The sequence below is a fragment of the Zingiber officinale genome, chromosome 1A (assembly GCF_018446385.1).
Source record: "Zingiber officinale cultivar Zhangliang chromosome 1A, Zo_v1.1, whole genome shotgun sequence".
In the NCBI taxonomy this organism is placed as follows: Eukaryota; Viridiplantae; Streptophyta; class Magnoliopsida; order Zingiberales; family Zingiberaceae; genus Zingiber; species Zingiber officinale.
The window spans coordinates 151,247,219-151,260,242 of NC_055987.1; the positions used below are offsets into that span (position 1 = coordinate 151,247,219).

The 13,024-nt window shown below is 35.6% G+C and overlaps 1 protein-coding gene and 1 long non-coding RNA gene across 2 annotated transcripts; both read right to left on the bottom strand.

Annotated features, from left to right (window-relative positions):
* Positions 1 to 697: 697 nt before the first annotated feature.
* Positions 698 to 1,286, bottom strand: LOC122037969 (homeobox-leucine zipper protein ANTHOCYANINLESS 2-like). Its single transcript, XM_042597476.1, has 2 exons — positions 1,163 to 1,286; positions 698 to 1,079 (listed from the first exon to the last, which is right to left on the bottom strand). The coding sequence occupies exon 2, from the start codon at positions 1,053 to 1,055 to the stop codon at positions 750 to 752; it is 306 nt and encodes a 101-aa protein (XP_042453410.1). The 5' UTR covers positions 1,056 to 1,079; positions 1,163 to 1,286; the 3' UTR covers positions 698 to 749.
* Positions 1,287 to 2,970: 1,684 nt separating this feature from the next.
* Positions 2,971 to 9,781, bottom strand: LOC122037970. The gene is made up of 5 exons (XR_006127779.1): positions 9,644 to 9,781; positions 8,797 to 8,865; positions 8,349 to 8,409; positions 8,119 to 8,152; positions 2,971 to 3,202 (listed from the first exon to the last, which is right to left on the bottom strand). It is a non-coding gene; the product is annotated as an uncharacterized LOC122037970 (long non-coding RNA).
* Between the last annotated feature and the right edge of the window lie 3,243 nt (positions 9,782 to 13,024).

A 13,024-nucleotide genomic window follows, 5' to 3' on the forward strand; every position in this document is an offset into this window, starting at 1 on the left:
AAATCATGCACCCCCAGCTGTACTACGCCCTGGGGACATATCTACAAGACTTTCTAACTCTGATAGGAAGTGGAAAAATAAATCTGATTATCAACTAGTTATGCAAAAGGTGGGTTGGACTCCCAGGCTGATAAGACGAAGGAAACAGGCAATCGATCTCCCAGCATCAATCGATCTCTATCGGCGAGGTCGCAGCATTAATTTATGAGCAGAGTTGCAGACGACGGCATTAATGCGCTCCGCTGGCACTGGCCTGCCTACGTTTATGCATGGCACTATGGCAGAGAGGCGAGACGTCGTCCATGCATACATACATCAGGACAACCCAACAAACACACCATTAATCCATGTCCAATAAAAACTACTTCTTCGTCTTCGACTTCATATCTGAATCGAGATCGAAAGAAACGTACAGCAGTTACTCATTGCATCCGATCGATCATTGCACATATGAGCCCATCACAATCGAACAACAAGATCAAACAAATGCCCCTCCCTAGCTCGCTCAAGTACTCCCACCTCGTGCAGGAGTCGATTGGTGGTCAGAAAGGAAACAATATCATAACATTCATGAAACCGAGTCAATACACGAACCACCACCATAGGCCACACGTACGCGCGGTTCGTTCTTGAATCCATCTCTCCATTCATTGTAATTTTTACTGTTCTATTTAATTCGATCGATGATCTATCTCCATGATTCGTGCTTTTCTATATATACGATCGATACATCGATGGGTGCTTTGTAATTAGTTCCCGTAGTGGAACACTACGGCTTTGATTTTTTGAACCGTGCAGGAGATGAGGCTGTTGACGGTCTCCACCGACTCCACCGTCAGCTTCGCCGTCGGCTGGTTGTTTACGAGGATTTGGAATCCAACAGTGAGAAGAGAGCCCTCCCCGCCGTCCGGGAGGATGGCTAACCCCGAAGGCAGCAACGCCACGTAGGCCGAGTCACCGCCGTTCATGACCAGATGCATCACCGGCACGTCCACCGGCGCGTATACCACCATCGCGCCCGACGCGTCGGCGCACGTCTCTTGCAATATCAGCATGCTTGGTTGGTTCGAGCTCACCGCCTGCATATGTTACAAAATGGGATTTTTTATTTCGGATTTAATTGTTGTTTCCTTATGATTTGATTAATTAACGGAATGCGTACGCTGGCACGGAGGAGGGAGACGGCGTTGCCGGCGGCCTGGCCTTTGGCGATGTGAGCTGATCCCGTCCAGAATATGAGTCAAACGGACCGTTGGGTGAGGTGGGCAGAATGTTGACCGAGTCGCGGTGTCCCGGAGGGGGGTGTACTGAGATAGCTTCTGTATTGACCAAGTCTTCAAAAGTCCTTTAGTCAACGCTACCTGCAGCCAGCGACCGGGTTGACTCGGCCCCCGGTACTCCGATACTCGAGGCAGATCCAACGAACATATGAGTACAAGACTAAGCCATAAAATAATGAAATATGCATAGAATATGAACGGATAACATACTCTGGCCCAGGGGCATCCTCGGATGGGACACTGGTCGAGTTGTCGTAACCCGGAAGAGCATATGACTCTGATAAGGCTGGAGAGAGGGATTTGATGACGCGAAGCAGGATGCGACACGGAGCCGAAAGACGAGTTGTAGGTCGGGAGATAATATAGCGGCACGCAGGCCGAGCTAAGACACCGGCACACAGGCCGGGATAAGACACTGGTACGCAGACCGGGATAAGATAGCGGTACGCAGACCTGGATAAGATGTCGGTACGCAGACCGGGAGACGAGATCGGCACGCAGGCTGGAGTAAAATATGGGCACACAGGTCGGACGATACAAAGACCGGAACATAGCCACGGCTCGAAGGCCGGAACACAACCACAACACAAAGCTGCAACAAGGACGAAATCGACATGTGGACTGCCGACAGTGATAGTAACACTGTACAGTCGGCCCAGGTCGTGGGCCAGCGAAGACCGTGGGTTAGCTGGGACAGTAGGTCGACCAAGATACACTACAAAAATTAGTGCTTTCTGGGACGAATTTGGGGACGAATTTATAAAAAAAATTCGTTGCAAAATTTTTTGGGACGAATTCAAGGACGAAAAAATTTTTGTCCCAAACCGTTTTATGCCAACTTTTGGAACGAATTTTTTTTTTGTTGCAAATTTGGCAACGAATTTGGGGACGAAATTGGCAATGAATAAAATTTTCGTCCCCAAATTCATCGCCAAATTTGCAACAACAGACTCTAGTTTGTCCCTAATTCTGCAACGAATTTGGGGACTAATTCAGTGACGAATTATTTTTTTGTTGCCAAGTTTGTTCCTAATTTTGCAATGAATTTAGGGACGAATTCGGTGACGAATTATTTTTTTGTTGCCAAGTTTGTTCCTAATTTTGCAATGAATTTGGGGACGAATTCAGTGACGAATTATTTTTCTGTTGCCAAGTTTGTTCCTAATTTTGCAACGAATTTGGGAACGAATTCGGTGACGAATTATTTTTTGTTGCCAAGTTTGTCCCTAATTTTGCAACGAATATTAAATTTGTTGCAAAATTGACAACAAATTTGGCAACAAAATTTGGTAACAAATTATATTTTCGTTGCCAAATTCGTAGCTAATTTTGATGAACATTTGCGATGAATTTGGCAACAAAAATATTAATTTACTTTACAATAAATAAATTTTCATCCCAGATTTTGTCCCAGAATCTGGGATGAATCCACATATTCGTCCCAGAATCTGAGACAAATTCACAGATTTGTCCAAAAATCTAGGACGAAATTTGAAACGAAAATGATTTTGTCACGAAAATTAAGTACGATATAATGACGACAAATCATTTTCGTCGCCAAATTCGTCCCTAATATAAAAAAAATTTCCAGATACAATTTATTTCTGCAATTCAATTCATACATACATAAACAACAAATTCAAATAACACATTATATGCATTCAACACATCCTAATTTCACATACATCTATTAATTTCACATACATCTATTAATAATTGAACTCAACTCATAATTCAACAAATATAAAGGTCTCAACAAGTTATACAAGATCTGTCTTCTTCAAGCTACTCGAAAATATTATACAAGTTCAACACTCCAAAAGTTAAACAAGTCCATCAATCCAAGAAGTTAAACAAACTAAGATACATCAAGTCATCTTCTTATGCCACAAAAGCTTTCTTCCCCCTCAAATCTTCTTTTCCTACATAACAACAAACAAACAAACCAGATCATTTGTAACAAGAAAGATTGGTATAGGAAACAACACATAACTCTAAAATTCCTTAAACATTCAAATTGTAACACCCACTAAGCTTTTAAGATAAACATGAGAATGATGAACTTGCCTTAGAAAAATATTAGTAGAATGTTGAACCAAAAAGGAAATAAAAAGAAATAAAAATAGGGAGTGGTCAAGGATTGAACCTTGAACCTCTCATAATGTAAATGATAGGATTAATGGGTAATAACCAGTTGGGATAGGAATGAAATATTGATAGCAAAGGAGGGAAACTCATGATAAGGATGAGAGTAAAAGCTAGCCAAAAGAAAGCAAGGAAAGAGCAAGAGAAAGGCAACTTGCCTTCCTTCTTTTCTCTCCCTCTTCCTCTCCCTTTGCCGTGACTTAAAGAGGAAAATTAAGGGGATTCATTCCCCCTTGTTTCATCATGAATGATGAGAACAAATAAATAAATAAAATAAAAAGAAAATGGAAAAAAAAAAAAAAAGGGGGCAAAGGGAGAAGGAAAGCAAAAACCAATTTTGCTACCTCTTCCCCCTTAACATAAAAGGGAGCATGTAAAGAGAAGATTTTTATTTTTTCTCTCATTTCTCTCATTCTCTCCTCTCCATCACCGAGAGCCTCAGCCCCCTCTCCTCCATTTTTGGCCCCAAAACAAGGTTCCTCCTAGGATACAAGGAAGGCTACCAACGGAAATCAAAGGAGGAGAACAAGAAGAAGAGACCCTTTCTTCCATCACCACACTTTAGAACCACAAGCGAAAAGGATGTAAGTATCCCCTCACCCGTGGTACAAGTGGTTTTAATGTGTTTTTGGATTTTATGAGAATTTTAAAACCTAGAAACAAAGTTGTGAAAATTCGGCCAAAGAAAGGACTTGTTGATCCTAGAAATGTTTAATATAAGCCTTGATTCATGATAATTTTTCTATGCTTTGTAAGAAGGTTTTCTCTCATATTTTTATATATATGTGATGCTGTATTAGAGATGTACTTAACCCTAGAGTTTCGGCCAAAAATGTTTTATAAGGGCTAGGGAATTTATTTGTTTACCTAACTTGCACAAAACCCTCTAAATAAATGGTTAAGGATCCATTATTGTTTTGATACTTGAAGGTTACTTGGAACCAAAAGTACCCCACTCACAAGTTTCGGCCAAGGAAGGGTTTAGGGTTAGGAAGACTTTGAATTTAAACTCACCATGTTTATATGATAGAATATAGAGTTTCTTAAAGAGTTGCATGCTTGTATGTTGATAGAAACTCATGAACATCACTTTTAATGTTTCGGCCATGGTAAGGTGGATGCTTTAGAATAGCTTAAACAGATTTTTAACATGCTCAAAACCTCCATGACAATAAGATATGAAAGTTGTTTGATGCTCCCATGCTTAATTAGAGTATAGGAAAATTGGTTGCATGATATATGATAATTATGACCACAAGGGTCCTAGCTTGTTTGTGAACCAAACTTATATGTATAGTTTCTTTGATATTTTTGTCATAAAACTTGTTTAGGTTTTTCCATACTTTAGGCCACCTAAAACCTAGTTTAAAGACTTGGAAGGTTTCGGCCAAACATATGCTATGGGATAAAGAAAGGAAAAACCTAGGAAACCTAAGACACAATTTAAATGTATGCTTATAGTGCTTGACTTTTATACATGTTATGAAATGTGTTATGACTTTCTATGCTTTTATGCCATTTGAACAAATTCCATGCTTGATGAGGTTCGGCCATGTAGGGTTTAAAGACCTAGAAACCTTAAAAATTTAGACCTCATGTGTTAAAGATACTTCTTATGAAATTGAGATAACATGTTGATTGTGTTCACATGCTTATACATTTAACTATAATTCAAATGGACATCTTAAAGTCTCGGCCATGAAGGGATACATGCCTTAGAAACCCTAGAACTTACATTGAACATGCTCATGTCACTCTCCATGAAATATGAAATGTAGAAAGCTAAAAATTCACATGCTATATGTTGTTAGTGACCTAAATTGATGCTAAGGGAAGTTTCGGCCATGACCACTTGTATGATGCCATTTATAAATTTATACATGATGTTATAGTAAGTTCACATGCTTGGATGCTTACTTGAAAACCTAAATGAGTACTTGTAAGTTTCGGCCATGACATAATTTTAAGGGCTTAAAGGATTTAGGAACTAACTCAATTGTGCTTACCAGATTCCTTGAAACAAATGTTATAAATATGGTTAAGGTTTCCATGCTTTATGTCATTTAGAACCTTGTTTCACACTTGTTAAGGTTCGGCCAAATGAGGTTTAAGGACTTGGAGAACTTAGAGTCCAAGTAAATCTTGTTTATAATACTTCCTATGAGAATGATATGTGGATGAATTAGGTTCTACATGCTTGGATGTTGTTTAAAACCTAAATCGGCACCTAAGAGGGTTTCGGCCAAGATAAGAACCCAAGGGATTAGGAAGCTTAGTACCCAAATTAATCATGTTACATTGTTCCTTATGATTGGATGAACACATGATACACTTTTATGCTTAGACATGTATGCTTGTAAACTATACAAGATGAGAAATTCTACAATATATTATGAGTTCAAAATATGCATGTTTTATGTTATGATATGTGGGTAAATTTTACATGCTTTGATGATATGATATGAGCTGAAAATATGCATGCTTATGTTATGATATGTGGTTAAATTATGCATGCTTTGATGCTATGTTTAGTGCTTAAAATATGCATACTTTCATGATATGCTATGTGGTTTTACATGCTTTGATGATATGATATGAGCTGAAAATATGCATGCTTATGTTATGATATGTGGTTAAATTATGCATGCTTTGATGCTATGTTTAGTGCTTAAAATATGCATGCTTTCATGATATGCTATGTGGTTAAATTATGCATGCTTGATGATATGCTTTATGCTTAAGATATGCATGTTTTTATGATATATGCCTAAGTGATGCATATTGTTATGATATGATGTATGCCTAAGTGATGCATACTTTTATGGTATGATGTATGCCTAAGTGATGCATGCTTATGTTATGATATGTGGTTAAATTATGCATGCTTTGATGCTATGTTTAGTGCTTAAAATATTCATGCTTTCATGATCTGCTATGTGGTTAAATTATGCATGCTTGATGATATGCTTTATGCTTAAGATATGCATGTTTTTATGATCTATGCCTAAGTGATGCATACTTTTATGGTATGATGTATGCCTAAGTGATGCATACTTTTATGACATGATGTATGCCTAAGTGATGCATACTTTTATGATATGATGTATGCCTAAGTGATGCTGGCATAAGTGATGCATACTTTTATGATATGATGTGTGCCTAAGTGATGCATGCTTTTATGATGTATGATATGTATAAGTATGACATGTACTTTACTTTATATGGCTTGTACCAAGAGTGGGCTCTATAAGCGCCCCGGGGTCGATGGAATAAGATTCGGGCCTCGTTAGGGATGGGCTCCTAAGTGCCCCTAGGTCGATGGAGTAAGACTCGGGCCTAGTATGTTTGCCTTGTAGGGTTCAAGACTTGCTACCTTGGACCTACATAGGTTGCGCGCAGTATGTAAGTGGTACATAGCCGGGATCCCTTTTAAGTTGAGATTATGTTCAAGTATATATGTAAGAAGAAATGATTTTAAAGATCATGAGACATACACATGTTTTTCGGATACATGTTTTTCAAAATCATATTGCATATACCTTATGATGATTTATGATATGCCATGATTAGATATGATGATGTTATGTTCCATGATATGTCCATGTGTAGGATATGTCATGACTCCTTATGACGATATGCCATGATTAGATACGATTATGTTATGCTTCATGCTATGCTTTACGCTATGATATGCCATGACTAGTTATGATTTCTTCATGTTGCATGATATGCTTAAAAGAGTATGTTACATTATGTCATGACTAGTTGAAATGATGCCATGTTGAGACATTCTTTGATTATACTATGATTTTCGGTTTTAGTGAGTAGGAAAGGAACTTACTGAGCCATGAGTGCTCACAGCTTACTGTCCTTGTACCACGGATAAAGAACAGGATGAGCTGGAATGGCAGGGGAGGCAAGAATGTGTGACTAACTAGAAGAACAGCAAGCTTTTTAAAGAACTCCACGGTATCATGAATTGTAGTACCGTATGTGTGACTTGATGTTATGTTTCTACTAATTTTGATATCATGTTATTGAGGCCATGATAGTGTAGTTCGGATTTGATGAAAAGGAAAATAAAAGAAAAGTTTTTATTAAACTAAGAAAATTATTTTAAGTCTTTCGCTGTTTTAAAAAGAAAATTTTGTACATAGAGTATCGTAGCCCCGTCCCTTAGGGTTAGCAGGGAGGGCGGGCGTTACACAAATAAATGCCCTATTTACCAACGATATGAACCATCCATGTCACAGCAACGACAAATAAAATTATAGGAAGTATCTTGAAGCTAAGTACAAGTATCGTAAATATGATACAACCTATTTTAATTAGCACATCAAATTGTTATGATATAACCTATTTCACCATATGAAACAATAGCTACAAATATTCTATTTCCATCTGACATGGAGAGCATTAAATGCATTCTTAAAATTCCTAACATATGAAAATAGCTCAAATGCAGAAAACACAAACTAGTTAAGATCAATTAGGTGATACTAGTCTTTTAGTACTCATGGTTACTTGGTTGCTAGACAAACTCTAATCATAATTTGGAATTTGAACTAATAATGCAGTAGTAGCAAATTTCAATAAATTTATAAAAAGAATGATACCCTTACTTAACTTTTAAAATGCAATTAGTAAAATAAATAAATAAAATTAATAGTTTAACATATTACTTAATACTTACTTTTTTCTCTGACATATATTTCGCCTCACCAATCCTGTTAAAAATAAATTAACAATATTAATTAAAATAAAAATTAGAAAAGTTACTATAAATAAATCTTATCATTGAAGACAAAACAACAAAGAGCACCTTATCAAAATGAAGGAACACAATTAATCAACTATAACATAATTATTAAAATTAACTTTATATACAGATCAATAAATGTATATTAATGAACTCAGGAATACCGAAAAGAGGTGAACAAATACGGTTGTCTTCAACTACATTGAGTTCACGGTAAATTGAGACCTGCACAAACAACATTATGAATTCAGACAGTAACTTCCGAATTTTAAATAAAAAATGAAACACTTCAAGTCAAAAGGGGTTAAGTGTTGTGTTTTAAATAAGTGGGCAAACTGCTACTTCATAGAAAACACAGGGGCTTAAAGTTATTTAGCCTAAATATTATTGATCACAATAATAAGATTATATACAATTATTTTGATATCTAGCCAACCTAGTTAAGCACTAATAAAACTTCTAATTTAGACAACTATTACCAAGGAATGAGATCAACTAAAGATGACAACTAAATCAATCAAATCTATACAAATCTTCACAGATATACACATATCTAATCTAATATATATATTTAAAATATATTGCAAATTAAAATTCATTGGGCATGCTTACCCTATCTGAAAATTTTACTATGTTTTGTTGTTTGCTCTCATCTGGAAAGACAACAGGAAGGTATTCCACCTGTTAAGTGAACAAAGGCATTCTTAGGGAACAAATCAACAAATGAGGTAAACTCAATCTGTCAATCAGAGATCCAAGGCTATGAAAATATTTTTCTGATATTCTAAAGAATAGTTGTGTGCTAATAATAAGCTAATGTATTAATGTAATCATGCATAGACAATGGACAAATTCTACTTTTCAGAAAATTAAAATACATCATCTGTATAACAAGAGCATCATAATATCTAATCCATGAGCAGAACAACCTGAAGATTAAGTTCAGAAATAAATCTTTTGTATTTGCATTTCATCATCATAGGGGTGTCAGGCTATCAGCAAATCAATAGCATTTCAATGATAAATACAAACAAGTTGAATTAACTACAGCAGTCTGACCAACAGTGTAACAAACAGAATTTCATTGCTGTATCAACCTCATGCTGCCAGCTTAAGCCAGGCACTACCAGCGACGCGACGCGGGCCAGCAACGCGACACGGGCCAGAGTTGGCCAGCCACACGACGGCAGCCGGACACTGCTAGGCCTGCGCCGGCGGCCAGAGTCGGTCAGCCAGCACCTGGCAGTGGCCAGACTGCGCCAAGCCACTGCTAGTCGCGGCCACTCCCGCCTGGATGCGCCAGTCTCGGCTAGGCCACGACCAGCAGCAGCCACCGGTGCCTGGAAGTGGCGGCTGGCGCCTGACAATGGGCACCGCCGGCTGGCAGTGTCCCCTTGGCCAAAGCCCAGTCGCCGAGAGAGGGAGATGGGAGAGCAGCGTAAAGAGGAGATGGGCTTACCAATTAGAAAGCTTCCACCGCCGGAGATCACACCGTCGTCGGAGATGTGGCCGAAATCCTCCTGGAAATCGCTGGTTGGAAGGGGGAACGAGGGAGAGAGGAAAGCAATGGGGGAAGAAAGAGGCGTGAGGAGTTAATTTAATCTGGATCTAGGGTTTTTAGCATCAAAATTTTTTTTTTGCCAATTTTGTCCCTAAATTTGAAACGAAATTCTAGATTCGTCCCCAATTCTGGGACGAATCCTGGATTCATCCCAAAATCTGGGACGAATCCAGGATTCATCCCAGAATTGATTTTTTTTAAAAAAAAAGAGGAAAAATTCAGAAGGATTAAATATAGACCTACAAATATTGAAATTTGATGAAACAAGTTTCTATGTGTTCGTATCGTTCTCCTGATCGTGATAATGCCCTCATAAATATTTTTTACCTAATTTATTGATATTTAGGAATTTTTAAATGAAATTTGACCTAATTCGGGTTAAAAAATCGCAACACTCTATGCATTATGTTAAAATTATCGATAAGGATGTTTCTATGATTAAGAGAACGATACGAACACATGAAAACTTATTTCATAAAATTCCGATAATTCTAGGTCACTATTTAAATTTGTAATCTATATTTTAAATTTTAAACACATATTCAAACATGCGTTAAACGCTACCATACTTAATTAATACTAAACTATCTATGTTTCACTAAATATGGACCTAACGATCTCGGAATTTCATGAAACAAGTTTCTATGAGTTCCTAATTTTCTCATGATCTTAAAAATATCTTTATCCATAATTTTAACATATTATATTGAGTGCGGTAAATTTTTTCTTATGAATTAGGTCATATTCATGTTAAAAAAATTACTACTCAATATATTAGGTTAAAATTTAGATTTAGGATATTTTTAAGATCACGAGAAAATTAAGAACCCATAGAAACTTATTTCATGAAATTCCGAAATCGTTAGGCCTATATTTAGGCCTTCCAAATGATTTTTCTTTTATTTTTTTATTTTTCTTAAATTTGGGACGAATCCAGGATTCGTCCCTGAATTTGGGACGAATCCAAGATTCGTCCCAAATTTAAGAAAAATAAAAAATAAAAGAAAAATCATTTGGAAGGCCTAAATATGGACCTAACGATCTTAGAATTTCATGAAACAAGTTTCTATGGGTTTATAATTTTCTTGTGATCTTAAACATATCTTCATCCATAATTTTAACATAATATATTAAATGTGGTGAATTTTTTATTATGAATTAGGTTAAATTCGGGTTAAAAAATAACCACACTAAATATATGAGTTTAAAATTATGGATGAGGATATTTTTAAGATCATGAGAAAATTAGGAACTCATAGAAACTTGTTTCATGAAATTCTGAAATCGTTAGGTCCATTTTTAGGCCTTCCAAATGATTTTTCTTTTATTTTTTTATTTTTCTTAAATTTGGGACGAATCCTAGATTCGTCCCAAAATCTGGGACGAATCCTGGATTCGTCCCAAAATTTGGGACGAATTCCTGGATTCGTCCCAGAATTTCGGACGAATCCAGGATTCATCCCAAATTTAAGAAAAATAAAAAATAAAAGAAAAATCATTTGGAAGGCCTAATTATGGACCTAACGATTTCGGAATTTCATGAAACAAGTTTCTATGGGTTCCTAATTTTCTTATGATCTTAAACATATCTTCATCCATAATTTTAACATAATATATTAAATGTGGCAAATTTTTTATTATGAATTAGGTTAAATTCGGGTTAAAAAATCACCACACTAAATATATGAGTTTAAAATTATAGATGAGGATATTTTTAAGATTATGAGAAAATTAGAAACCCATAGAAACTTGTTTCATGAAATTTCGAGGTCGTTAAGTCCATATTTATGTCTTCCAAATGATTTTTTTATTTTTTATTTTTCTTAAATTTGGGACGAATCCAGGATTCGTCCCAAATTTAAGAAAAATAAAAAATAAAAAATCATTTGGAAGACATAAATATGGACCTAACGATCTCGAAATTTCATGAAACAAGTTTCTATTGGTTTCTAATTTTCTCATAATCTTAAAAATATCCCCATCCAAAATTTTAACCTCATATATTTAGTGTGGTGATTTTTTAACCCAAATTTGACCTAATTCAGGTAAAAAAACATGAAACTCAATATATTATTTTAAAATTAAGGATGAGGATATATTTATGATTAAGGGAAAATTAGAAGCTCATAGACTCTTGTTTCATGAAATTTTGACATTTGTAGTTCTATATTTTAAGTTTTAAACACATATTCAAACATGCATTAAACGCTAACATACTTAATTAATACTAAACTATCTATATTTCACTAAATATTAACCTAACGATCTCGGAATTTCATGAAACAAGTTTCTATGGGTTCCTAATTTTCTCATGATCTTAAAAATATCTTCATCCATAATTTTAACATATTATATTGAGTGTGATAAATTTTTTATTACAAATTAGGTCATATTCATGTTAAAAAATCACTACACTCAATATATTAGGTTAAAATTTAGATTTAGGATATTTTTAAGATCATGAGAAAATTAGAAACCATAGAAACTTGTTTCATGAAATTTCGATATCGTTAGGTCCATATTTAAGCCTTCTAAATTCCCAAAATCTGGGACGAATCCAGGATTCATTCCAAATTTAAGAAAAATAAAAAATAAAAGAAAAATTATTTGGAAGGCCTAAATATGAACCTAACGATCTCGGAATTTCATGAAATAAGTTTCTATGAGTTTCTAATTTTCTCGTGATCTTAAAAATATCTTCATCCATAATTTTAACATACTATATTAAATGCAGTGAATTTTTTATTATTAATTAGGTTAAATTCGGGTTAAAAAATCACCACACTAAATATATGAGGTTAAAATTATAGATGAGGATAATTTTAAGATCATGAGAAAATTAGGAACCCATAGAAACTTGTTTCATGAAATTCCGAGATCGTTATGTCCATATTTAGGCCTTCCAAATGATTTGTCTTTTATTTTTTATTTTTCTTAAATTTGGGACGTATTCCGGATTCGTCCCAAAATCTGGGACGAATCCTGGATTCGTCCCAGATTTTGGCCCGATTATTTTCTTTTTCTTAAAAAAAAATTGATTTTAGAATTTGGGACGAATCCTGGATTCGTCCCAGAATCTGGGACGAATTTTGTAACGAAAGTAATGTTCGATGGGAATTTGCAACGAAAATATTTTGTTGCAAATTTCGTTTCTAATTTGGATCAAATTTTGTGTTTGTCGCCAAAATTGTTGCGATTTTGGGACGAAAATTTTTCGTCCCAAACTTTCATCCCTAAATTATTATTTTTTTGTAGTGATAGTGGGCCCGTCGAGGGCTG

Coding starts and splice junctions, on each gene's coding strand:
- LOC122037969 (XM_042597476.1), bottom strand. CDS start 1,055: ATGCTGATATTGCAAGAGACGTGCGCCGACGCGTCGGGCGCGATGGTG.